We start from the raw sequence: 26,059 nt of genomic DNA, 5'->3' as shown, positions 1-26,059 counted from the left end.
TCTCTCTCTCTCTCTCTCTCTCTCACACACACACACACACACACACACACACACACACACTCTCTTTATCCCTCTTTTTTTCCCTAGGATCTACTGTAACATCTCTAACACCAACAGATGAATTCAACTGACCATTTCCTCTTCTAGCATTTAAATTATGTCTTTCCATTGACTGCACAATAGATTCTGGCTCAGCAAGTTACTCTACCATGACAAGATGACTAACAGCCAGGAATCCTCCAAGAATATAGTTATCACATGGTCACACTAAAAATTATAAATTCAAAAACAGACTTCGGCTTCAGCAAAAGAAAAGTGACAGGCACTTGACATACGATCTACCTCCTTTCAATCTAGGTTCCAATTTCTTTCATTTAGCTTTCTCCCTAAGGAACCTTTCATTCTCTTTATAGATGCATCTGAGTTTTCCCAGAGGTGCTCAGATGAGTTTTCATAGGTATTAGGAAAGTCTTGAAGGTTGAGGATGGCAATAGATCCAGTAAGGGTGGCAATGGCTCTACTAGAAGTTCCTCTGAAAGCCAGCCAGCATCTCTGTTTACTGCTACCATATAAACTTATCAATTCTAAACTTAATGAATTTTAAAGTGATTACTCACCACTGCCTCCTGAAGTCATTCCTGGGCCACTGCTGCAAAGTGCTTGATATTCCGCTGAAATAAATGAAAGGAGAGTCAATGATTCCTTTGTTTCTATAATGGGGAAATGATTTTTTTATACTTTATTTTTTTATTTATTAATTAAGAAAGTTTTCCCTTCTCTCTTCCCACCTCTCTCCCATAGCCAATGCACAATTCCACTGGGTTTTACATGTGTCACTGATCATGACCTATTTCCATATTACTGATATTTGTCCTAGGGTGATCGTTAAGAGTCTACATCCCTAATCATACCAATGGGGAAATTTTAATCCTGGCTTCCTAGGGGTTTTCTTGACAAAGATCCTGGAGTGATTTGCATTTTCCTTCTCCAGCCCATTTTACAAATGAGGAAACTGAGGCAAAACAGGGTCAAGTGTCTTGCCCAGAGTTATATAACTGTTGCACAGAGTTACACAGACACCGTTAAGTGTCTGAGGTCAGATTTGATTTCACAAAGATGAATCTTCCTAACTCTAAGCCCACCATTCTATCCACTGCACCACCTAGTTGCCCAACAGAGATAATACTTGAACCCCAATTTTCCTGCCTCTAAGAACAGCTCTTTATCTATTATGCCATACTGTCTTCCACATGGAACATAATACCTACTTTTTATGACATGTTTTAGAAATGCAATTCCAGTTCCAAGAATTGCTCTATTTCTAAGTCTTTCTTTTGACTATTTTACTTCTTTTCTTTTAAAAAAAATGTTTACTGTGTTAGTTGATCAGGAAAGTATTGTAGACAGTATATATTCAATATGCTCTTTAAGATTTATCTTTTGAAAATCTGTGTTTCCTTGAAAGTCTTCTAGCTTTTTGGCATGTTTAGGAAATTCCAACATTTCCAAGCAAAATAATATTTAGATGAGGGGAACATTCAGTTGGGTACAAACAGAATTATATTTACTCTTGTGGGATTTTTTAAAGTTAAGAAATATTTCAGGATACAAAGTCTCAATGAATTTGAAACAAGGTTCCTCGGGAAAGCAATCACTGGTGCTGAGTGAGGTCATCTAGAAGAGTTGTGTCACTTAGTTGTACTAAAGGTAGTCATTCTAATGAGTTTGTAATTTATAAATGAAGAACTGACTGAGGACAAATTTGCTGTGATAATTGGGATGTCAAAAACTTGAAAACTGAAGTAAGATGTTGCAAGCACCACTGTCTCTGCAGTGGCAGGAACATTTCCAGGTCTTTGATGCACCTAGGGAATCTTTTGTTATTTCCATGTGGGAGGCTCCCAAGTGCTTGAAAATGTATATGGCTTCCCCACAAAACACTTTGGCAAAAACATTCACTGATCCAGGTATTTCAATCACTGGAGAAACTATATGCCCTCCCACTGTCTGTATAATAACTAATTTTATACTTGTTTTTCCCCCCATATATATTCCTAGATATCTACATACTCAACCTCACTACTTAACTTATAGAGTTATATTGTTTTTTTTAACCAACATTTAAATAGTTTTATTGAGAAGTAATGAATATATTGTCTAATCTTTAATATTCCTTCTATTTTTCTTTGAATGTAAACTAATGCAAGTAGACTATTGGCCTGGATTAACCACAAACTTTCTATGAGTTGTCTAAAGTCAATTGCCAGCTATAAAATAAGGAGATTGGACTATTTTATCTCTAAGATTCCTTCCAACCATAATGAATGACTCTACTTGATATCAAGTAACTCCAAAGAATTTTTCCACTAGTATTCATTGATTTGCTCATTGATTAGCATCTTTAACTTGGTCTACCTCATAATCAATACATGAGCTTAGCATATATGTGTATATATATATGCATATATATATGCAGAGATAATATAAAATCATAGATAATTCATAAATTGTCCCATTTTGTGTGTTGTAGTCTGTGGGGAATTGGGAGATCTTTACTAGAAATGTGTCTAATGTTTGGGAAAATAATTTCAAATAAAATAAAAAATCATTCCATAAAAATCTAGTTTAAGATGAAAGACAATAACTCTGTCACCCAATTGACTCAGCGCTAATTCAGCATAATCAGATACCCAAACGGATATGATGTTGAGTATTTTGGTACTGTATGAAAAAAAATTAAAGAAAAAAGTATGAAATCTCAGCCAAGCCAGTAATTTGGGAATGAAGTACTTTAAATATAAATGATTAAAGGAATAATTAAGGTGAACATATGCTGTTATCAATAAGTCTAAAAGCAATCTTTCCTACATGTAAACCACAATATGAATTCTTAAGAACTTATGGTAATAAATTTTTCTATGTGAAAAGGGAACTCAAATGTCATGTAGGAGTCTATAATGTCAAGCAGAATCACATAATGTAGTCAGGTGGAAAGCATCTGCCATACCAACTGGAAGGAGGGAGGATTTCTCCATAGAGGCAATAGACTCTATTTTCTAAGAGCATGGTTCAACCTTTTATATGTTAGTATGCTAGTAAATACTCTTTGATAAGGGAAATAAAGGTCGTATATAGACCAAAGCAAAGCAAAACAAAAGCCCACTTCTACCTCTGCATTCCACAAAATTTTTTAAAAAGCAGAGGACTTCTTGAATTTTAAATTTGAAAATGTGTTCAGGTGCCAAATGAGAAAGGTAGCAGCAATAGTGCCAATAAAAGGCAGGGAATAGGAGTTAAGAGAAATATTTCTCCCCCGTCCTCTCACATCAGCATCAGATTAAAATATTTGTGGAATAGCGTAGGCAATAAAACAGGAAACACACTCAACCTTGTAGCTCTGGGAAAAATGCACTTTTGCTCTCTGCTTCCTAACTTAGCTTATTCTTAGTGTAAAGGCAAGCGAGTGTCACAGTTGTTTTCCATATGGGCCAGAGCTGGTATTAGAATATCTGGAATTAGGTCATACTTCTATTCTGTATACAGAATGATGCATGCTTCTGAAGCACTGGTATGGGAAAGCAATGGGAAAATGCCACAGAATTACATTTGTGTGGGCCTTAAGAGACATTAGAATCCAGGGAGCAAGAAAATCTGCTCATGGAATGAACAATTAAAGTTGCCTGCCTTCAGACTACAGACTCAAGGAGCCTTTCTAAATAAGTTTAGGGTTTTAAGTAGAAATGTCTTCATTTACAGTTTTCATGTGTCTTATTTCCGGAGAGGAAAGATGCATTTTTAGGTCTCAGATGGCTAGAGCTTCTAACTAGATCAAATGATAGAAAGTAAGGGAAAAAAACTTTTCCCTTTTGGTTATATTCGGTTCCCACAGCAATATATCTCTTTTTTTGAGAAATTCCTTTCTTCTCTGAAATGAAGGGTGTCCTACATTTTACCCTTCATGAATTGGCATTTTCAACAACTGAATAGGTGGGCAGACTACCCTAGATGAAACAGTTTCCACATGTGTAACTCTTCTGTTTGAATTCATTCAAATATAAAACAGAAGTCAGTGGCATTGGGCCCTAAATTTAGAAAATATTTTAACTCTATAATGCAGTGAGTCATGAAATATTCTACTCAAAAATATATTCAGTTATAATTTCTCTTAAAATCCTATATTATCTACCTAACAGCTTTTCTGAGAAGCAGCACTAATACGGTTAAAAAAAAAAAGCACCACATCACGAGTCAGGAAGAACATGTCCTAGTTCTTCTTCTGGCACTAATTTTCTATATAACCAACACTCAAGTTTTCTGTGCTTCAGTTTCCTCATCTGTAAATTGAGAATATCATATCTGCCTATCTCACAGAGTTATTATACAAATAAAATGACATAACAAATCTGAGAGAGGCTTGAATCACTCAAGGCAAGAAATGAATATTAAGGTATTACATAATATCATCAACTACAGTAAAGCTGTCTTTCTTTGGTTGCTATTCTTACTTTTAAAAAAATGATCCACTTGTTAACTTTAAAACACTGAATAGCTATATAGCTTAATAATAGCAAAAATATTTTTCAATATGACATGATTTTGGAAATCTAAGAGTGATTCATTTTTTCTAAGTCAGAAATTAACTTCATTGGTCTAAACAAGACAAGATCCCTCTCCACCAACCCCTGCACAAAAAAAAATATAAGTTTTGAGTATAAGGGTCTAATATAACTGATATTTATACCTAAACTACCTTTCCAAAGTTGAAAATCTGTTTTTCTCAGTCTTACAAACAAAAAAACACATCATGTTTGAGTTGAAAGGGACTATACAAATTACTTAGTATGACATAACTATAGACAAGGAAATTGTAACCTCTATTTTAAGTCAGAATTCAATCTTGTAAGTTTAGGTAATTTTAGGTAAAAATTTAATCAAATCCTTTTCAGAAGGAAATGCAAGAGGTCCATAGAAATGGGGAAAAACTAAGTAACTAAGGTCCAAATTAGTCAGTGGTTAGACCAGGACTAGAACTCAAGTGTCATTACTTCTAGTTCAGTGCTATTTCTATAATATGCTACCTCTTGTACTATACATATTCTATATCTTGCCCCCTCCAACATGAGAAGGATTTTTAATTGAATTTGAATAAACAGTACAGGGTAAAATTCTTGATCATATTAAACATGACGAAATGGGCATTAAACATTTCTGGTAATTTAAAGTTTATTTCTTTTTACATCATACAAAATCCTTCTTTCATCAGAGGTCAGGTAGGCTCCTCTTAGAAATTAGAAATGCTGAATTAAAATTAGAAAGCCAGGCAAATTAAAGCTACAATACCCTGTGAAAAATATGAGTAGTGCTGATTTGGGGTGTGAGGGTTATCCTTAGAGAGGTATAAAATTCTCAAATAAATCTGAAGAGCCCAGAGTTGACCAGAACTTCTGCCAAGCTCCTGGAATGTGTGTGTGCCACTAAAGAGTACAATGTCATCCTTTCCATGTGAAAACTGGTGTTTAACATTCCATACCTGAATTCTGAGCAGGGCATGGCTGGCAAGGTTCCCCAAAGGCATATTCAGTACTGGCACAGCAGCATTCAGACTTGGTAACTGCTCCAAATAAGGGTTTGACACACTGACCTCTCTTGTATCCACCATAGCATGTGCTCCGCATGTGTGTATCTACAAAAGGAAAAAAGATCCTATCATCTTCTGAATTCTCAAGCTGTGGTGACACTCTTGGAGTGAACTGAAGCACATTCAATAGCTTCAAAGCTGGTCCTGGACTCCATTTATTTCCCCAATATTCTGATTCACAGTGATTTAACACTTCTGCTATGCAGGCTTTAAGGTCAATATTTTTAAAATCTGGCTTCCAAATCATTGAAAACTAAACATCGATACAAATGCTGTCAATTTTTCAGCGGCTACTGTGACTGACAAATTATTTCCATAATAATCAAGCTCATGGAAAGATGATGAAGCACTCTAGAAAGCTAGATGATTTCCCAAATAAACCTAGAACCTGGGGAATATTTGGATTAAGAGAATCTTTCAAAGAGAAGGAAGTTTACTTTGGATCTATTGACCTCTCCCTTTGACTTTTCCAAGCACCATCCCATTGCAGAAGTAGGTGGATGGCCAGAACAGCAGAAAGAAATCAAGTTCCTGCTCAACCTCACCCTTTCCCAAATCTTAGAGTACTCTAATGAACATCCAGTGAAAAGATGAAAATAAACTCAAAACAGTACACAAAATTTTTCTTTAAGAAAAGTCACATAATATGGACAGAAGACTTTAATCTGAGCTAATTTATTTCTCAATATTTTCTTCTTTAAGCTCTTTTAAGAAAGGAAAATTGAAAGACTTTTTTTGTTCAATTAACTTCTTGCCACACCCACAACAATAAATACTTTCTGAAGAAGACAGTGCTAGCTTGACCCATTTTAAATAGATTACACTTAAAAGTTTTGTCCCATAAAATGAGTCCTGGGCTAAATCAGCTGTCCTGAAAAAAGTCATTGGCATTTACATATGCCAGAGTAAAAGCAAAAAGTTGGGGGAAAGCTCTCTTATTATTTTTATAAAGAATTGCAGAAACATGACCAGTAACATCAATTAATTAATTAACATCAGCATTATTTTAGGTAAACAAAGGAGTAGGGAATAAGGAGTTTTTCCTTTGGAATTAATAAAGAAAGCCAACCTTTTAAGTTTAAACAGAAGTGATTCATCATGTTCTATTCATACTTCATCATTAAAGGTATGGCACTATATACTTAAAAAAGGAAGTTGTATTCTTGTTAACAAAGTGCTTCAGTGTCATCAAGACAAAGAGATTGAGATAGGCATTTTGCTTTTTCATGTTTCAAAGACCTTAATTAATACCTCCCCCATAAACAGACCAGTAAGATTCATTTCTCAAATTCCCATCTTTTTGGAAATGAATACACATATAGCTACAAGAAATTCCAGATTATCAAAAGTTATACTAATTTTTTTTAATCTTCATAATCCTTGCCTTCCATATCCCCTTTGGCTACTCATGCTCATTAAAATATTCACCAAAAGAGAAGGAAGAGAGAGAGGTGGTAGCCCCAGTTTTAAGAAGGAAATATAGAGAATAGCAGAGGTTGAAACTAATGATCAAAATAATGTAATGTAGATTCCTTGTAGTGATCATTTATCCCAGCTGTGTCTTTCTGCTCATTAATCTAATGCCATACTGTTATGTTTTTGCAAGAAAAAAAAAACTGACCCCTGAAGGTTTATTGTTCCTTACTCATCAAACATATTACATCCACTAGAATATGGTTAGGTATTTGTCATTTTGTTTTATTTGTTCACACCGAATTGGTTTGGTATTGTTATTCTCATTATCAATTTGTCTTACCAACACACACTCGTCCATCTAGCCCCACGGCCAGACCAGGGAAGCATTCACATCGGTAGGATCCATCTGTGTTCACACAGCGTCCATTCATGCAGATTCCAGGTGTTTCACATTCATTAATATCTGGGAGAGTAGAAATCACACTTAAAGTTTATTAAAAATTAAAATGTGTTTTAGTTCACTGTAAGAGCATTAGTTTGTACTAACATATCTTAACTCTTTCAGGGAAAGGGAAAATAAAGAAGAGGAGGGGAAGGAAGAGTAAGAAAGAAGATAGGGGGAAAAAGGAGAGAAGAAAGGGGGAAAAAGAGCAATGCAACCTCTTAAAAAATAGAACACTTTTAATTTCTTTTGAAGAAAAGAAATGAGGCAGTGAGGAGTCAATTGTTTAAATTTTTTTCTCTTGTCCAAAAAGCTACCTAAAAAATGCTCCCAAGGGATATGTTAACACAAAATAAGAATCACAGAGGCAAATGCATAATTGGAGGAAGGAGGAAAGTGACTGCTTAGACAAAGGGCCTTGTGTAATGTTTCACAAGGCGATTCTTATGACATTGCTACTTGTTTTGTAATATAAGAAGTCAGGCTCAATAGCAAATTACATCTTTGACCTGGTCAGGAAGCTTCCTCTTCTGGCATTCAATTCCTGGGATGATGCCCATCCCAAAACCACCCACGCCTCACAACTCTGGTGCAAGCTGTATGACATTTCTGGTTTATAATGCATGCCTTTTTAATGCATCCTATTAATGCTTTACTGGAATATTGCAGGATTGGCTCAGAAAAATTAATATGGATAAATTAGATAATCATTCTTGGCCAACCATAGCACTAAATGCAATAGGCACCTAGCAAAGAAAGCCATTTCTTAAGCACTGAAAGTATTTTTGAGTATACTAGGTGTGCATTCAGGGTTAGTAAAATATTTTATGGGACACATCCTAATCGGAATAGGGATTTATTATTGACAAGGGGAACATACCTTTTCTCCCTTCAGAAAGGAGATTTAAGGCAATGGTATCCAAAAGTGTATTTGCAATACACATAACACATAGGCATGTAGGAACCAGTCCTACAGCATTACTGTGGGTCAGAGTTGGGATGACAGAGATGAATGGATTTGGGATTGGGAGGATAGGCAGTACGAGGCACAGATGGTGCATCATGGTGAAGTTTATTTCATTACAGCTAGTATTTTATAGGGCAATGTTACATAAGCTAAAGATTAGGTAATCTTTTTACATAGACAATAGTTAGTAATGATTTACAATCTTAGTATAATGACTTATTTTAATTCACTGAAACATAGAGTTTTCTATAGGATAATAAATCATAGGTAAATATGTAACCATCTAGTCCAGATTCTCAGGGATATATTTGCTTTAGTGGATTTATCAAGAACAGTCAGTTACTACCAGGTACAGCAGGGAGGTATTAGTAACCTCAGGTGAGATTGTGGGACTACGTGACTGATTCTAGCTAAGCAATGGCTTTGATTTTTCTGGGGTCCAATCCCACTACTGGGGGCTACATAAGCAAATCACTTTATAACAACTCTCATTAGTGTATACAATAGCTCATGTGCCGGACTATTTCCTTTTCTGATCTTAAAAAAGCAAAAAGGGTGAAGCACCTCTAGGTTTTACTTAGGTTATATTATTTGGCACAAAACATTTTCAAATGGTCAAAGATTCCATGTTCAAATTGTTATTGTTATAGTTATAGTTAAGTTCATGAACTCAATTTGGTTTTGTTCTTGTTGCCATCTTTTGTTCAATATAAGATGCACTGTGAAACAGCAGCAACAAGGATCTAACAGGAAGTATTTGAAGGCTTTTTAAGTAGGTACATAGTTAGAATGTAGATTCAGGGACTTAGCTCTGTGTTAGGAGAGAGACTGACTGCCTCGTATAACTGGTTAATGCAAAAATTGCATTAGTTTTCTTTATACATTTATGCACACCTCCATTTTTGTGGGCACAAAGCTAAAGTTCTCAAAGCCCTGTTTGAAATCTTGGCCTTGAAAAAATTGAAAACAATGTCTTGAAGAGCAAATTTAGTGAGCCTGAGAATAAGTAAAGAAAAGAACACTCGTGTGTTTTTTTCATTAGTGTCTTTACAGTCTGTATGTTCAAGAAAAATGACAGAGGTAATGGAAAGGAGTAAAATTGCCTCTAGTTATCAAATTAATATCTAGGAAAGGTACAACAAAACTTCTGGAGTGCTACATATATTTGATAATTGAGGAGAGAAATCTTTTTTATATATCAGAAGATTTCATTAATAATGTCCATACTAATATCCTTGCACAGGGTTTGATAAGACCAGAGTTGTCAAAGAGGTCACATCTGGTTTCTCAAAGAGTTTCACCAATATCACCTATAAGCCATATTTATTACTAAATGGTGAAGTCCCAGAACACTGGAAATTCACAGGTGCTCAAGTTGTAGGCTAGTATGGTATAGAAGACTCTAATAGCATACAAAACTAATGGCACCTAGCATTTATAATATTAACATCTTTCCTACTATCGTGTTGCTTGGAATTCTACCCTGACTATTCTAGCCACTGCTAATCTCTTATTCCTCTATTATTATTTGTATGCAGTCTTCATCAAATGATTTAATATTTACTTAAACATTGTTTTCTACTGTATATCTTTTCATTTCCCCAGCTAAATTCCTTGAGAACAAACTATCAATTCCTTTGTCTGCCACAATATTTAGATTAGTGCCATGCTACTACTAAAGGTGGTCCTATATATTTTTAATCAATTGAATAATTGGAAATCCATAGAAGATGTATCTCCCACTATCAGAGCTGAAATGAAATACTAATTTTCCCTTGATTTTTCATAAATTTCCACTGTTATAAGAAAAATCCATTGGTATTAGGATCATAAAAGATGTAGGTAAAATGAACCAATGCTCTGAAGTTCTTTCAGGCACAGGAAAAGGCACATATGTTTACTAGAGACTTTATATCCATGTGAAGTTATCTTCGTAATACTTTAACCAAAGCTATCCTAGAGCACTCAGAGAATAGGCATCATGTGACTTTATCCTGCTTTCTCAATCTTGGAGAGCTCAGATATTCTACACCTCTCTGTCTGAGATTGCAAGCCAGAAGGTTTTGAAAATAGTACTTTAGCAGATCTCCTGGACCTGTTCTAGGTATGAAGTCCCCTGCCAGGTCTGGTTCCAGCCCAGACCTTGGACCTGGGTCCAGCAATCCACTCATCCATGGCTACAGAATACAAGAGACTGTAAGCAAAAAAAATCTGACTCCAGTGATTCTTTTCAAGATCTTAAAATCCAAATCATTTTTATTACTTTTCAGACACAAAACTGAAGCCTGATCAAACATTAAGTTTTCTTATTTTCAAGAGTACAAATTTTAAAAAAATTTCATTGTTGCCTCAATCCCTAGAGCAATGAGGTTACTTTAAAAGTTACCAAACTGAACAAATATGGCATATTGGCTTGTAGTTTGTTTATTTCTTCTGTTGAATGTTATTTTCTTTGACTGCTATGGACCCTGAAGAAAATTCTCTATTCCTTATGGGACACAAAAGAAATTATGAAAACCTGACCACTACAAATAAAATGTTGTATTATTCTCTCCAGGTGGCAAACAAGAAGTGCCAAACAAAATGCAACAGTAGCTCAACCGCTATTACCTCCCAATGTGAAGATAAGGCACAACTCTATACATTCAGGAAGATGTCCAAATCTCCGCTGACAAAATAGCAACCAACATCCAATAAATATTCTGACTCATTTCTTAAGAAATTTTCAGGAGATCCTCTGGAAAGACCACCCCCAAGAGCCACCTTGGAAAGGAAGGGAACCTTACAACAAAAAAGGGAATTTCTGTGGGTGGCTAGGCTCCAAGAAGAATCCTAGTTAATCTTTCTAGGCCAGGGAAAATGTTATCAAATTTCTGGAGGAAACAGGCCTCAGGGGTAAAAGGTCAGTCAGTTAACGAGCATACATTAAGCACTTTTCTTTATGCCAGGCACAGGGTATACAAAAGAAGACCAAAAAATAGACCCTGTTCTCCAAGAGGCCTTTTTCTAATAGAGGAGACAATATATAAATAAGTAAGTAAATTTAAGGTATATAAAAAGCAGAAAGAAGGTAATCACAGATGGGAAGGCATCCAGAAAGGTCCCCTGCTAACTGTGATATTTGAGCTGAATCCTAAAGAAAGCCAGGGAAACTAAAAGTTGGAGGTAGAATGGAAGATTATTCTGGTTATGGGGTTCAGCTAGGGCAAGGCACAGAAATGGAAGGCAGAATGTCATGGGCAAAGAAGGCCAGTATCACTGCAATATATGAAAAGGAATAAAGTTAAAGGAGGCTAGAAGATTTGTGAAGTTTATTCCTAGTCTAAACAATATAAGAAGATCATTCCTCCAAAAGAAAAAGAAATTGTGAAAATATATATGTAATCTAAATTGCGCATCACAAACCTTTGCAGTAACGGCCATCTGATGCCAACTGGAAGCCAGGTTTACAAATGCACTTAAAACTGCCATCTTCATTGATACACATTCCATTGAGACACATGTTTCGTATGCTGCATTCATCCATATCTGAGGAGGAAAGCAAAAGAGTCATGTCTGGATCAACTATATGAGGTGTTTCCTATGTGCTAGAAACTGTGCTGGGCACTAAAGATGTGATCCAAGTACAAAGAGTGAAACAATCCCTATTTACAAGGAACTGAAACTTGAATGGGAAAGACAACATGTACATATATAACTACCAGATAAAAAAGAAATTGTTAAGTATAAGGTAGTTCGGGAGGGAGGCATTCAAGATTCAGGAGAATCAAGAAAAGCTTCATGAAGAAAATGGCATTTGGGTTGCATTTTAAAGAAAAGAATTCTATAAGGCAGAGGTGAGGAATGAATCCATTCCAGGTATGGAGGAAAACCATCATAAACACATAGAGATGGAAGATGATGTACTGTGTATAAGGAACAGAGAGAAGGACAGTTTGATTGGACTGCAAAGTGTAGGAAAAGAAGTAATGTCCAATGAGGCTCGAAAAACAGCTTGGAGCCAGAATGTAAAGGACTATAAGGAGGAACTGTAGTTGACCAAGTAAATGAGTGACAAGGTTTAGTCTTTATTTAAAGATTATCACTTCAGAACAGTGTGCAGGATGGACCAAAGTGAGGAGAGACTTGGAGCAGGGAGACTAATCAGGCTATTGAAATTATCTGGGCAAAGGGTGATGAGTAGAGAGTTCTACTCTACTGAAGGTGTAGAAAGAAGAGTTCTGATGGGAGAAATGTTATGATTTATTGTTAATCATATATATGTACATATATACAAATATCATGCTGTAGGAGTTAAATTAATGTATAATAATTTAAGTATTATTTTTATAAAGTTTTTTATCTGACAATAATAATAAGTTTTTTCTACCTGCTCAAAATTCCAAGCTCCGCCAAAGCAACAGACAGGAAGGAAAAGAGCACTAGACATGGAATTCCACCCAATTTATATCCTGTCTACACATCAGCACGTAACAACAGGAAGTGAGTGGGGCTCTGGGAATTGTAGTTTTGCTGGGGAATCATAGTTTTACTGGGAATCATAGTTTTTAGGGTAACAGATTCTAATTTCATAATATATACAGATTTCATATGATCAGAAGAAAAGATTTTTTTAAAACAACTATACTGAGAATAACAACACTCTTTTTTTATTTTGGTAAATTAGGGATAATTCAAAGGAAACATACATCTCTTCTGCCCAAAGACTATCAGGCTCAGTCAATTTTTTGTGATATGTAATGAAAAAAATTTGACTCAAAAAAAGATACTAAGACACATTTTTGGAATATTGCTTGATGAAAACTAAAAACTATTTCTTGAGTCTGGCATGTACACTGATTTCACAGGTTCATATTACTGCTAATAAATGGAACTGGGTGGAAAAGGGGGGAATAATTAAAACTAAGACTAATGGAATTCCAGCTATATTTAGACTACATCTTGGTTCTGAAATGACTGTAAATCAAAAAGTAGCTTATAGTTTTAGGCAATACCAAAAAGGAATAGGAAAGAATGGATTTCTAAAATGTCTGTCTCTAGACCAAGAATTAAAACAAGTGCCAGCTAACCCCTAGGATCCCCAGATCATTGTGACATGTCTTTCAATACATAAATGTTATTTCATTTAATATTGCAGCTGTCTTGGATGGCATTTGCACTTTAGACGTGTGTTTTCTTTTCACTTAGAGCCTAAATCAGACAAAAATAATTTATGATTTTTAAAAAAGAAGAAAAAAAATCCACGAATCTATCCCAACTGGGAATTTTGGCATTAAGTCTTTGAGCTGAATCACTGAGATAAAATTCTGCCAAAAATGTTTCTAAGAACAGTCTTGAAATTCTTTTAATGTATGAATAGATTCTTGGGCTCTTTCCCAAAGACCTTGGGAAACATGATAAAGAACATTCTTCATTTTTTGCTAAAGGCCTAAGAGGTAGGAACTCATCAATTATGTTCACATTTTCTAGTCAGACAAAAAGGAGGGAAAATACAATAGCTGAGTTCATGCTACATGAAAGAAGACCAAAATTCACAGTAAGACCACCAAATCACTAGACTAGTGGTTTAAAAATCAAATAGAAACAGAGGCCATTAAATCATTCATAAGGATCACTGTAAGCTACATAATGATTTAATATTAAAAAGGTAATATTGTCTATATTTTATTGTATTTTTATTTATTTTATAAAATATTTTCCAATTATGTTTTAATTTGGTTCAGGCTGTACCCAGGAGTGTTATGGGCTGCATGTGGCCTGCAAGCTGTGTGCCTGACACTTCTGAACTAGAAAACATGAAATATGTGACTCAAGGTTCACTACTGCCCATGATACAACTTTTTAATTATGAGCTAGTATTACTGATAACTCCCAATTATATAGTGCTTTACAAATTACAAAATAATTTCTTCAAAATCACTTTAAGAGGTTATTATTTATATTACTATATAGCAAATATTTATATATAATATTACTACATTCTTATTTTTCAGTTGTGGAACTGAGACTTAGAGAGGTTAAATAAGTTGCTCAATGACCTAACTAGCAAGTGATTAGAGAAAGGATTTGAAATTCAGTCATCTAAGTTTAGTGTTCCTTCTACAACCTTTTGTCACCTGTTTTTCTTCCTGGATAGAGAATCCAAATTAAAACATCACAAAATAACCAAACTGTATATGGTTACAGGTATGCGTGATTTAAGAAAATCAACATTCAAAATTGTGAATATATAAAAAAGATACATTGAGAAGTATTTATTTGCATGACAAAAAGATTCCTCAGAGTTCCTTAGAGCATCTAAATTATTATTTCTGTTTTGTAAATCTGAACTATATTCAACTTATAAAGAACACATCCCATTGAATAAAATGAAACTTTCTCCTAGATTAAGATAAATAAAGGCCTTTGGGAGTATTTTGGCTTTTAAAGGAATATTCTATTTGGAATCTTTAAATTGAAAAAGATCTTGAAGTGGAAGCTGAATTGCAAAAAAAAAAAAAAAAAAAAAAAGGGAATGATTTCAAGAAACTCGTACCTTCACAATTTTTCCCATCACTTGCCACATGGAAACCAGCATTACACACACAGTGGAAACTGCCGTCTGTGTTTATACAACGTCCGTTATTGCAGATCCGGCCATTCTGTAAACATTCATCAATATCTAAAAGCAAAGAGAAAAAATAACAAAAGGGAAATAGAAAAGATTGAAATTTTTAAAAAGAACTATTTTATTTTACTTTTTCCTCCACCTAACCTCACATTATTTTTTATCTCATCTCAAGAGTTAATTCTCTTCTCCCCTTTATACTTTAGAGGTACATTGAATCTCAGAGAACTTAATATTTAATGGAATTGGAAAAATTCAGAAAATTACTTGTCTCCTTTCAATTCAACTAAGTAAACAAAATAGATTTTGAAAAATATTTATTCTTCAAAAATACTTATTTTTAATGGATTGTGTACATTATTAGGATTCTGAATTTTGGTTAGTATCTATTGGTTAGTATTGGGCATGTTCTATAATTGGACCTATTAACCACAGTAAAACAAATTATACTGAGAAAAATCATGTTTGATTTTATTCATCTTTGTTTAATGCAAAGAAATTATTCCATTTCAAAATAATTCATATAATGTAAAAACTATCTTCATGTAATTCTGCTTTATTCTAAATCCAACTGTACTGTTTTCAAACTCTTAGTTTTTTCCAATACTTTGTGAGTGTTCTACTTAGCAAATGAAATATTAGTGCTAAGGCACATTTTTCTCATCTTTTCTTTTTGTCTGTTGCTATAGCAAGTTAAACTGTAGTGGTTGGGGTGGAATTGTTTCAAGTGACCACAACCTGACTACAGTAAATTCTTATTTTGATTTAAAAGTTCCTGATCAACTACATGAAGGCAGCACTGCATACTTGGTGCATTCACACTTCCTCAGCTTTTTAGACTACAGTTCTACAGGCTATGAAACCACAGGAGTACTAGGCAGAAAGAGCCAAAATCCACGGTCAATTTGTTACATAATCTTTTCCAAGGCCCATCTGCTACAGGAAAATGTTTTCCCAAAGATGTGGATCAGGAGATGGTGTAGGAGGTAGGTGGGAAAGATAATCTATGTGAGTATAGGCTTCAAATATGCATGTGTATATAAACATATTTGTATACATATATTTGAATTTTCCCCCAAATCATCACTCCATTATTCTTCCAACTGATACCAGCATAATCTTCTTGATCTGTATCACTACTCTGCTCAAAATGACTCTCTATTACCTACTGATGAATAAAGATCAAATTCCTTAGCTGGTCAACCACTATACACTCCAACTGTTCTCCAAGCAGCACTACACTGTTCCACCCCATGTCATCTTCTGAAGTTACCTATCCTCCCTTCACATCTCTACCAGATGAACTTCTCTATTCATCTGTCAAGATGCAGTTCCATTAACCTATCCTCCATATAGCTTGTTCTGTTCCCCTTAAACTAATCCCTCCTTCCGGTGAACTTTCAGACATTGCTAGCAATTTCTGAAATGTTCACGCTTTGCTCTCTATCATATCCATGTACTTGTCTTATGTTTCTACAAGACAATTCTTCACAGGCAGAAAATGTTTTGTTCATTGTCATATCATTCTTAGCACCCAGGAAAGTGTCTTGTTGAAGTTAATTGTAATCCTCAGAAGTTTTCCTTCTGTGCAGATTAAGCAACAGGTTCCACATTTCCATTTTGATGAGTCAGAGAATAAGTGAATGCCATCTGGTCTCTATATTTTTAATTTATGATTCTTTTCTCAGGAGTTCTTTCCTTCTTTCCAAAGTATAAGTCACTGCATAATCTAAAGAATAGTAATGGCTACAAATGGTGAGCCATTCTTTCTTCAAGGTTCCCAATTTTCTGCATACTCTTAGTTTGAAAGAAGATGATAATGGTGGCATTCTACTTCCAAACCAGTCTTCTATTTTCTTCTAATCCCTGCCTCCTATTCTTTTTTTTCTAATTTCTTCAGAAATTATATTCTTTGTATCTTTGACTTATTCTTTCTTGTACAGACATTTAGTTCTTTTTCTTCTATCCTTTCCTTGTTTGTCCCCATTCCTCGTACAGAATGGGCTCCTGGCTTTCTTTCTTTGGCATCTTTATTTATACTAATAGTGGCAGCCAGATGGCAATAACAGTACTCTGTAATATGAAAAACTTGATTCAAACATAGGTTCTTCACTTATGAAGTTCTGCAAGAACTATTCATCTCCTTTTTTGATGAACTCCTCTATCCTCTGTCCCTTTTCTTTAGTCTCAAAGTATATATCAGTGTCCTTATACTTAAAAGTGGAAAGAAGTATTCACAGCATTTCCCATCACAACCACTGGGATAATTTTCTTCTTCATCTCTAAATATATTATTTTCAATTAGCTTCCATTACTTCATGACTGTATAACTTCATTTTTATGCCTCATTTCTAAAATTTCATAAAATCCTGCTTCTTTCATCACATTTGCTAAAATAAGTTCAAATTTTTTCTTTTGCACTGTTAAAACTTCCAATATATTTACTCTGAATATTTGTTTAATCTATTTGTTCACTTTAAATATTGCATATTTAAAGCCCTCCCTGGCTCCCTACTAATGCATGATTCTGAATTTAACTTGCCCTTCAAAGTTCTATACTCCTATATCTCTCTCTGTCTATATCCTTTCGGTCCTCTCCTTTTCACTCTTTAAGACTTCCTCTGTAGCTAAGCACTGCTTTAGGAAGATTAATTTGGCAGCAGAGTTTAGAATGGAATGGAAAGGAATGGGAGGTCTCCCTGGAGGCAGGGAGCCCATCAAGTAGGCTACTATAGTAATCTAGACAAAAACTATTAAGAACCTGAAGTAGGGCAGTAGCCATAGGGAAGTAAAGGAAAAAAATGAATATAAGTGATATATGAGATGTTTCTCAAATATAGGCAAAAACTGTTATCTCTTTGTTATTAGGTAAAGATTACAAAAATTAATGCAAATCTTTCTTCTTTTTTTAAAAAAATCATCAAATGATTAATTATAATTTAGTTGTCTTTTGCCTTTGCAGGCATATGGCATGGTAACTTTTTTTTTACCATGGTAGAAAACTTTAAAGAGGCTAATCTACATGGGGGCAAAGTGCCTTTAGAAACTTAAGCAGAAGTAGTTCATTTCGACATCAACTATTTTCTTTAAGGTGTTTTCTAAGGATGGCTCAGTAAAAACCTGAATCCTTAATGAATATCTTTAGGAAGGTCCAATTAGCTCCCTCCATATCCAAATCCCTAATTCGGAAGTTGATTATAAGCAATAGTAATTTAGAATTTAAAAAGTAAAGAATGTGAAGTCTTCCCTTAAAAGAAGAAGAAACTTATCTTCCAAACACTTTGAAAGGCCATTAAACTATTAACAATACCTCTGAAAGAGGAAATGCTTGAAATAATGACTATGTTCTAGACAGGATGACATTAGCCTTTACCTGAGGGTTATTAAAAAAAACAAATATTGGAGTTAAGGGGTGGGAAAGGTTAGAAAACTGAACAGAGCTTAAATTAGCTAAAAAGGAGTAAGTATTTTCATCCCATACTAAATCTGAGTGTCTAGGCATGAAACACTGTATTTACCTCGACATTCAGTCCTTGTCAATGTGCTCTGATAGCCAACTCGACACTGGCATATGTAGGATCCTGGAGTATTGACACACTCTCCACCTACACAAGGATTTTTTTCACACTCATCAATATCTGTAAAATATAAACAGTAAATTGTTACAGGAAATTAGATGACAGCAACACAACTGCAAGAATTTCTTTTTCTTTGGTTTTGTTTTTTCGAGGTTGAATCTCCCTATCTTGCCAAAGCTAGAAGTTCAGTGATCACTCACAGACCAATACTGATCAGGATGTTTTGCTCCATTTTTCTCAGCTGGGCTAGTTTGCCCCTCCTCAGGCAGCCTAGTGGCCCACCATTCCCAGGAGCTTATGCCTTATAGATGGAAACCCACCAAGTGTTAGCCCTACTGCAGCTCAGAACTACTGAACTCATGCAACCTATCAGCCTCAGACTCCTCATGAGCAGCAATTACAAGGATGCACCACTACATACAGAAGCAAAAATGTTAAAGTTTTTCCCTCCAAATGTTAAATGTCTTATTTTAAATATTTCCACAATCTGTTATTTGATTGGTATGAAACTCCCTTAAGTAATACAGATCACAGTTCTTCTTTTGGATCTATGATTTCATTGATATAAGAAACTCCCTCTAACCAATGCATATTTGCAGTTTCTTTATAACTTATGGTCCTATAAAGGTTAAGAAACCTGTCTGGGATCATAAAGTCAGTACGTGACTTGGAAGGGCACTGATATCAGATCTCTATTCACTATATGGCATCTTCCTCTGATTTCCACATATTGTGGTAATTCAGGAAGCACTAGGGATACAACTGCAAAAATAAGTTTCTTTATTCTTTAGGAGATCTTCAGGCATCGCCATGGCTCAACAATTCAACTACTTGGGGATGATCTTGGGAGAAGTATCTGAAAATTGAGACCACTATTGGGCCCCATACCTAGAGTCCTTCTAGGTTGGCAGACTTTGGAAAAGATTATCTTTTTCTAGGAAAGGCTGCAAAGTAATTGCTATTCCATGATGATGTATCCTTTGGCTTGTATTTGTATCTCCAGAGTTTAGCACAGTGTCAGGCACACATTAAAGGCTTAAGAAATGCTTGTTGAATATAATTTATCGCTTGTTTGTTTGGGTTGCTGATTTGGGGTTTGGGTTTTATAAGATCATTTGCTTGCAGAAATGAATAATGTGGAAATAACTTTTGCGTGATAATACATGTATAACACAGACTGAATTGCTGGTCAGCTCTGGGAGGGGGAAGTGAAGAAAGGAGGGAGACAACGTAAATCATATAGCTTTGGAAAACTTATGTGGAAATTTGTTATTAAAATAAAGATAAAAAGAAATGCTAGTTGACTTGACATCAGAGTTGGACTTTACTAGAAGAGAAAAAACCCCACATTAAAAAAAAATAAGACTATAAAACATCCAACATATTTTAATAGCTTCTCTCTCACTTTGTATATCACTGGCACCCTACCCAGGTGAAGAGATTTATTTGTGCGGCTAGAATACCTCTTCCTACAATTATTTTTCAGAGAATAACAAGTCTAGCTCAATTATCAAGGAAATTAGACACATCCCAAGTCAAATGTGACTTGGTCAGGTTAGCATCTAATCTAAATCCAATAGTATCTCCTCTCATTTTTTAAGTATCCAGAGAGTTAGAATATTAGTTATCCTTCTAACCTAGAGTTCTGTAAATAATATTAGCAAAGCTATAGAGGTCATTTTTAAAGAAAAGACTTTATCTACAGTGCAGTTTATACCCCCAATAAATGCCTACCACAAATCTGAGTGTCCCATTAATCTAGAATTTTAGCCCTGTTAGAATGTTAGGACTAGATAAAATAAAATACATGTAAAGCTCTTTACAAATTTCAAAGCACCACATAAATACTATATTTATTGTTGCTAGTTCCCAAAGTCTAAATTCCTCATTTTTCAAATGATTAAATTGAGGTTCAGATAAGTTAAGAAAATTTCCCAAAGGTCTCATTGCAAGTTACTCGTTGAATTAAAATTAGAACTCAGGTTCTTCTTGCTCTCTGTCCAATGCTCTTTTCACCAGAGGTGAAGGGGATGGGCAGCTCACCAAGAAATATGTGTGTGTGTGTGTGTGTTTGTGTGTAGTTTTTTTCCTGTCTAAGCTCTTGATATGGAAAATGGAGTAGATAAGACTGCCTGGAAGAAGGAATATAGTTAGCTTTCTAGGTGGCTCGGTATCAAAAAATACTTGAGTCACAAATACTTAAGTTCAAAAACTGCTTTAGATACTTAACAGTTGTGCAACCCTGGACATTTAAATGGCTCAGTGTATAGAAAACTGGGTCTGGAGTCAGAACATGAGTTCAAGTCCAGCCTTCAGACACTTAGTTGCTTTGTAATCCTGGGCAAATCACTGAAACCAGTTTGTCTCAGTTTTCCCATCTGTAAAATGAACTAAGAAGGAAATGGCAAACTACTCCAGTATCTTTGCCAAAAACAAAACAAAACAAAACAAAAATCTAATAGTATCACAAAAAAATAAAAAACAACTGAAATGATTGAACAACCACCATCCTGGACAAGTCTTTTAGTCTGTTAGCCTCAATTTACTCATTTGTAAAATGGGGGTATGAAAGTACCTACTTCATAAGGTTATTATGAAGACCAAATAAGATATAATCTGTAAAGCACTTTGCAAAGTTTACAGCTATATATGTTAGCTACTCTTATCATAATCATTATTAATCTTGGATGCTTCTTAAGGATTTTCTTCCGACCAGCAAAAAAAAATAGTTAATTCACAGCATTTACTTTTGTGTTACCAACTTTAATAAATTAAGTAATTAGATGGCACCTGAAACAGTTTTTGCTTCAATTTTAATCACTAACCAAATAAGAGAAATTATTTCTCTATAAAGATTTGGAAAACTGTTAACAGGATAGAAATAAGGCATGTTTTGGGTAAAGTGTTTTAAATTGGAATCATGATTAAAAATAGACCTTTTTCTAACAAAAGAAATTAATTCTATACTCTAATATGTAATGATCCAAGTGACTTGCAAAATCACAAAATTTCAGAGTTAAAAGGAGTCCCAATCCATATCCTTTCCCCAAATCTCTGTCATAACACACTATACAAGTGGTTATTCAGCCTTTGCTTGAAAACTTCTAGTAAAAGAGAGCCCCCTACTCCTGAGGCAATTCTCTTTTGGAAAGCCATAACTGGCAATAATACCTGGGTTTACTTAATGTTTTAATGTTTACAAAGCATTTTATTTGCGTGTAAAATTTCATTTCATGTTCAAAACAACCTTACAGGGTATTATCAATTTTCGATTTTTAGATGAGGAAACTGAGACAAACAGAAGATAAGTGATTTGCCCAGGGTCCACAACTAGTTTTTTTGTTTTGCTTTGTTTGCTTTGGTTTGGTCTTTGTGTCCACAGAACCTAGTACAGTGCCTGGCAGAGGGTACACGATAAAGATGGGAAATGAGGAAATGGTAGAGGGAATTCTCAGGTCAGGAAATTCTTCCTACTAATTCAAATCATCACCTTCTCTGAAACTTATAGAATTGCCTGGATCATGGAGAGGGTTACTGACTTGCCTAGGTGTGTCTGGCTGCCAGGATGTGTCAAGACATGGGACTTGACCCCAGGTCTTCCTATTCTGAGGTTAGCTCTTTATCCACTTCAACACACTTCCTGAGTGGTTAATAAATGATTGTGTATGCAAAATAAATGCTTTTTAACTTGAATTTATTTGAATTATATTCAACCCAATAGAAAAATGATTTTCCTACACTTGTCAATTATAACAGCCCAATATTAAGGAGACCTTAAGACCTGCAACTAAGAGGGACCTGGTAGTTTTGGGGGAGGTAAAGATGATTCAGACAAAGGAATGTTAAGAGGGAAAAATTGGCTACCTCAGATTAATATAAGCTAATAGGCTAGATGTGAGATAAATAGGATATGCACTAGGAACATGTATTCTCCATCAAAAACAAAATCAGTGCAAAGAGATTTTTGAAAAAGAAAGAAGAAACTGTAACAAAAAAATCTTAAGTGTGTGTTGCAATCTGATAAACTAAGGGGACCAGATGTCCTGGACCAAGTGGGCTAGTCCCAATTCTGGATTGTTATCCATTCTTAGGATAGTCCAGAATATGCCCCAATGGGATATCTGACCATATTATGCCTCCCAGCCTTTAATTCAATTTAATTTATTTTATACTTTTGCTACATTTTACGTTCCAAGCTACCTCCCTCCCTCCTCGACCCCCCTCTCCATATTATCTGCTTTTACCAGGGTGTCTGGTACATCACCAGTTCTTTTTAGAATACTTGGTACTTTAAAATAAGAGGAAAATATTGTAGCTATGGCCTGAGGGGACTATTATGAAACTTAAAAGATTGACAAGTTAGTTCCTACCCTGCTTCTCACCCAAAGTCTACAAATCTGGTTATGTGATCCAGCAGAGATGCCAAACAGGTGGCATACAACACTCTTGAGTGTGTCCTGAACCTGATTAATAGGTAATTGGGAAATATTAATAAAATAAAAAACACAACAAAACACAGATAATATTATGTTTTAAAACAAATTCAATATGCAGTATGCAAGGATCTTAATATATAGATTTGTGGTCCCTATTTCTATTTGAGTTTGACACTGCTAATTGCTGATCAAATAACAGTACAAAAGTGGGCTCAGGAGCAGGAGGAGGGAAGCCCTCTTCTTCTTTGATTATCATCTCCCTGAAAAAAATCAATGGTAGTCAAAGAATGGAGCCCAATATTTCTATGCCACTTAGGGAAACCGAACCCCAAACACATACCAATGCATTCTCCACGAATGTCCAGCTGAAATCCTTTGTTGCATTCACAACGATAGCTTCCAGGGGTGGGAATGCAGTGCCCATTGAGGCAGAGACCTCGGTACAGCTGGCAGTAATCAGTGATGTTGACTGGCAACACACCTACAAGAATTTTTTAATGAAGGTTAGTATTTGGCAAAACAGTGCTAAATATCAATATTGCTTACTGCATGTATTCTAACCAGCAAAAAACATGTAAGTAGTTACACATCTAAAACATTTACTATTTCCCACATATTAGCCATACCAGTATATTAGACTGACAGAGAATGTAAGTGGAAGGTACTTTATCTCTTCCACTCCAACCTTCCAAAGTCATTTCTGACCTGTGGGGCACACACAGGTGGTGGAGCAAGTTTCTCCAATCCTTAGGTTGCCATTCCAAAAGTGGTAATATATTACTCCTTTCAAGCAGATAGAATCAGCAGCTGGATGGAGTTAATTACATCAAACTTGCCTTGTCTGGCATGTTATAAAGCCTGATTTTACACCTCTAACATGCTCCCTATGTAAAATGTGTTCCCTGTAAATATCTTAACTCTCCATTTAATGGGTAAGTTGTTAGGATGATAGCGAGGTTATTTGCTAAACTTGAACATAAACAAACCAAAAATTAAGTAGCATGAATAGGTAATTAAGAACCCATTAAAATATAAGAAAAACAATCAGTTCTTACGTGGTGGTTCTCGAGATGGATATGGAAGTTCTGGGAGGGGTGGTCTAGGGATTGGTGGATAGATAATAGGTGGTACAGGGACACCTGGAGGAACTGGGCCACTGGGAGGGTAGATAGGAGGCAGAGGAATATCAGGCCTTCCAGGAACTATCCCAGGCAGGGTGCAAAGCCTGTGGAACTCCTCTGAAAAAGAAAAATACCAAGATTAAACTTAAGTTGTGAAGAAAAATAAACTTCTCATTATATGTTAATTATTTACAGCAAAAAATTGTCTTAAAATCTAGTTCTTTCAACTTCATTTTTTAAAAGTTGCTACCCATACAAAGAAATGCTAATCACAAAAGAAGACTGAAAAACAGAATAAGGAAGGTTGTATTGTTTTCAAGAAGGTTACAGTTGAGTATGAAAGATAAGGCATGTAACACATACATATCTATCCTATAAAGCAGCCTACAGTTCAGTGAAGGCATTATGAGAGTGTAATGGAGGAAAATATCAGTTTTATATGGGAAGAGGATCAGGAAGATCCTTACTGATATGGTGGCATTTGAGCTAGACCTTAAAGAAAAGCCAAAGAGGGGAGAAATATAGGAGGGAAAGCCATAAGAGAAGACATGGATTACAATTGTCAGGGAGCAGTGAGTAGTTAAGCTTTGCTGAAGCACAAGATACATGAAGGGGAAATAGCATGAGATAAAACTGGAAAACCAAAAGACTGGGGGAAACCTTGAATTCCAAGTTAAGGATTTAATTTGTGAGTAATAAGAGGCTTTCTTATCAGAAGGGGTATAAAAGGGCTCTGTATTAGGAAAATGAATTTCTTGAGACTATTGGTCAGAAAGAAGAAAGGTGAGATAGGAAATAGTCTCATCCATCAGGAGGCTATTATAGTAGCTTGGGCAATAAATAATGAGGATTTGAATCATGGTGATGGTAGCTAGAATGAAAGAGAATGACTAAATATGAGAAATAAATATAGAGGCAGAATTAATGGGTCTCGGTGGGCATGACAGTAGGAAAAAGAAAGAATGGCTCTAACTCCTAGGTGACCAAAAAAGGGATGACCTAGGTCATCAACAGATATAAGGAAGTCAAAAGGAATTGGTTTGAAGAATGGAAGAAACATCTTGAATTTAATTTTGGCTGCATATTAATGTGCCAGCAATACATGCAGGTAGAGGTCTATTCAATAGGCTACCCGGGATGCATATTAATATACTGGGAGAGATGACAAAGTTAATGATACAGATTTGAAAGTCATCCTATAAAGGGGATAGTTGAGGCCAAGATAATAGATTGCCAAAGGAGCATATAGAGATAACTGAATGCAAAGGACAGTTAAGCCTTCAGACACTCCTATAAGAGAACAGGAAAGAAGAAAGAAGTTGGGGAAAGAGACTGAGAGAGGAAAATGAAAAGGAAACTACAATATCCCCAAAGTTAAGGAAAGAGAGAATTCAAAGAAGGTTGTGAATAATACCAAATGCTTAAAAGAAGTCAAGGGTTATGAAGACTTGGGAAAGGTTAGTATATTTGGTTAATTAAGAGATCACAAGTGATCTTTGAAAAGAAAACTTTAGTCAAGTGAAGGGTTTAGGAGCCAGAGGGTTAAAGAATAAGTAACAGATAAGGTAATGAAGGAAGCAAATGCAAAGTTTTTTTTCTAGATGTTTCCTGAAGAAAAATAAAATAAAAGCTACCTCCAAGGATGAAAAAGGATGAATAAAAGGTCTTTTTAAAGAGATGAGATTGTATAGGAAGCAGTCATATACTGAGAGACTGAAGATGCAAGAAAGAAATGGGATAATTAACAGACCATGGTCCTGAAAGAGGGCAAAAGGGGATCACAAAGATGGGAAGGAGAATTTCTTCATCAAAGACAAGAAGAAAGAAGGAGGAAATGGATGAAGATACTAAAGT

General features: G+C 35.2%; 1 protein-coding gene across 1 annotated transcript in view; it reads right to left on the bottom strand.

The window, feature by feature from the left end:
- The window catches only part of FBN1 (fibrillin 1), a 307,141-nt gene that overhangs the window by 110,840 nt on the left and 170,242 nt on the right, over window positions 1–26,059 (bottom strand). Inside the window, exons 10-17 of the mRNA XM_044660055.1 lie at window positions 24,140–24,322; window positions 23,425–23,565; window positions 18,589–18,708; window positions 14,999–15,124; window positions 11,869–11,991; window positions 7,395–7,517; window positions 5,531–5,683; window positions 618–671 (exon numbers count right to left, since the gene is read on the bottom strand). Of these exons, the coding sequence (XP_044515990.1) occupies window positions 618–671; window positions 5,531–5,683; window positions 7,395–7,517; window positions 11,869–11,991; window positions 14,999–15,124; window positions 18,589–18,708; window positions 23,425–23,565; window positions 24,140–24,322 (1,023 nt within the window). The remainder of the gene's footprint in view (window positions 1–617; window positions 672–5,530; window positions 5,684–7,394; window positions 7,518–11,868; window positions 11,992–14,998; window positions 15,125–18,588; window positions 18,709–23,424; window positions 23,566–24,139; window positions 24,323–26,059) is intronic.

This window comes from Gracilinanus agilis, chromosome 2 (genome assembly GCF_016433145.1).
Source record: "Gracilinanus agilis isolate LMUSP501 chromosome 2, AgileGrace, whole genome shotgun sequence".
NCBI classification, from domain to species: domain Eukaryota; kingdom Metazoa; phylum Chordata; class Mammalia; order Didelphimorphia; family Didelphidae; genus Gracilinanus; species Gracilinanus agilis.
This window is presented reverse-complemented; position numbering and strand designations above follow the sequence as displayed.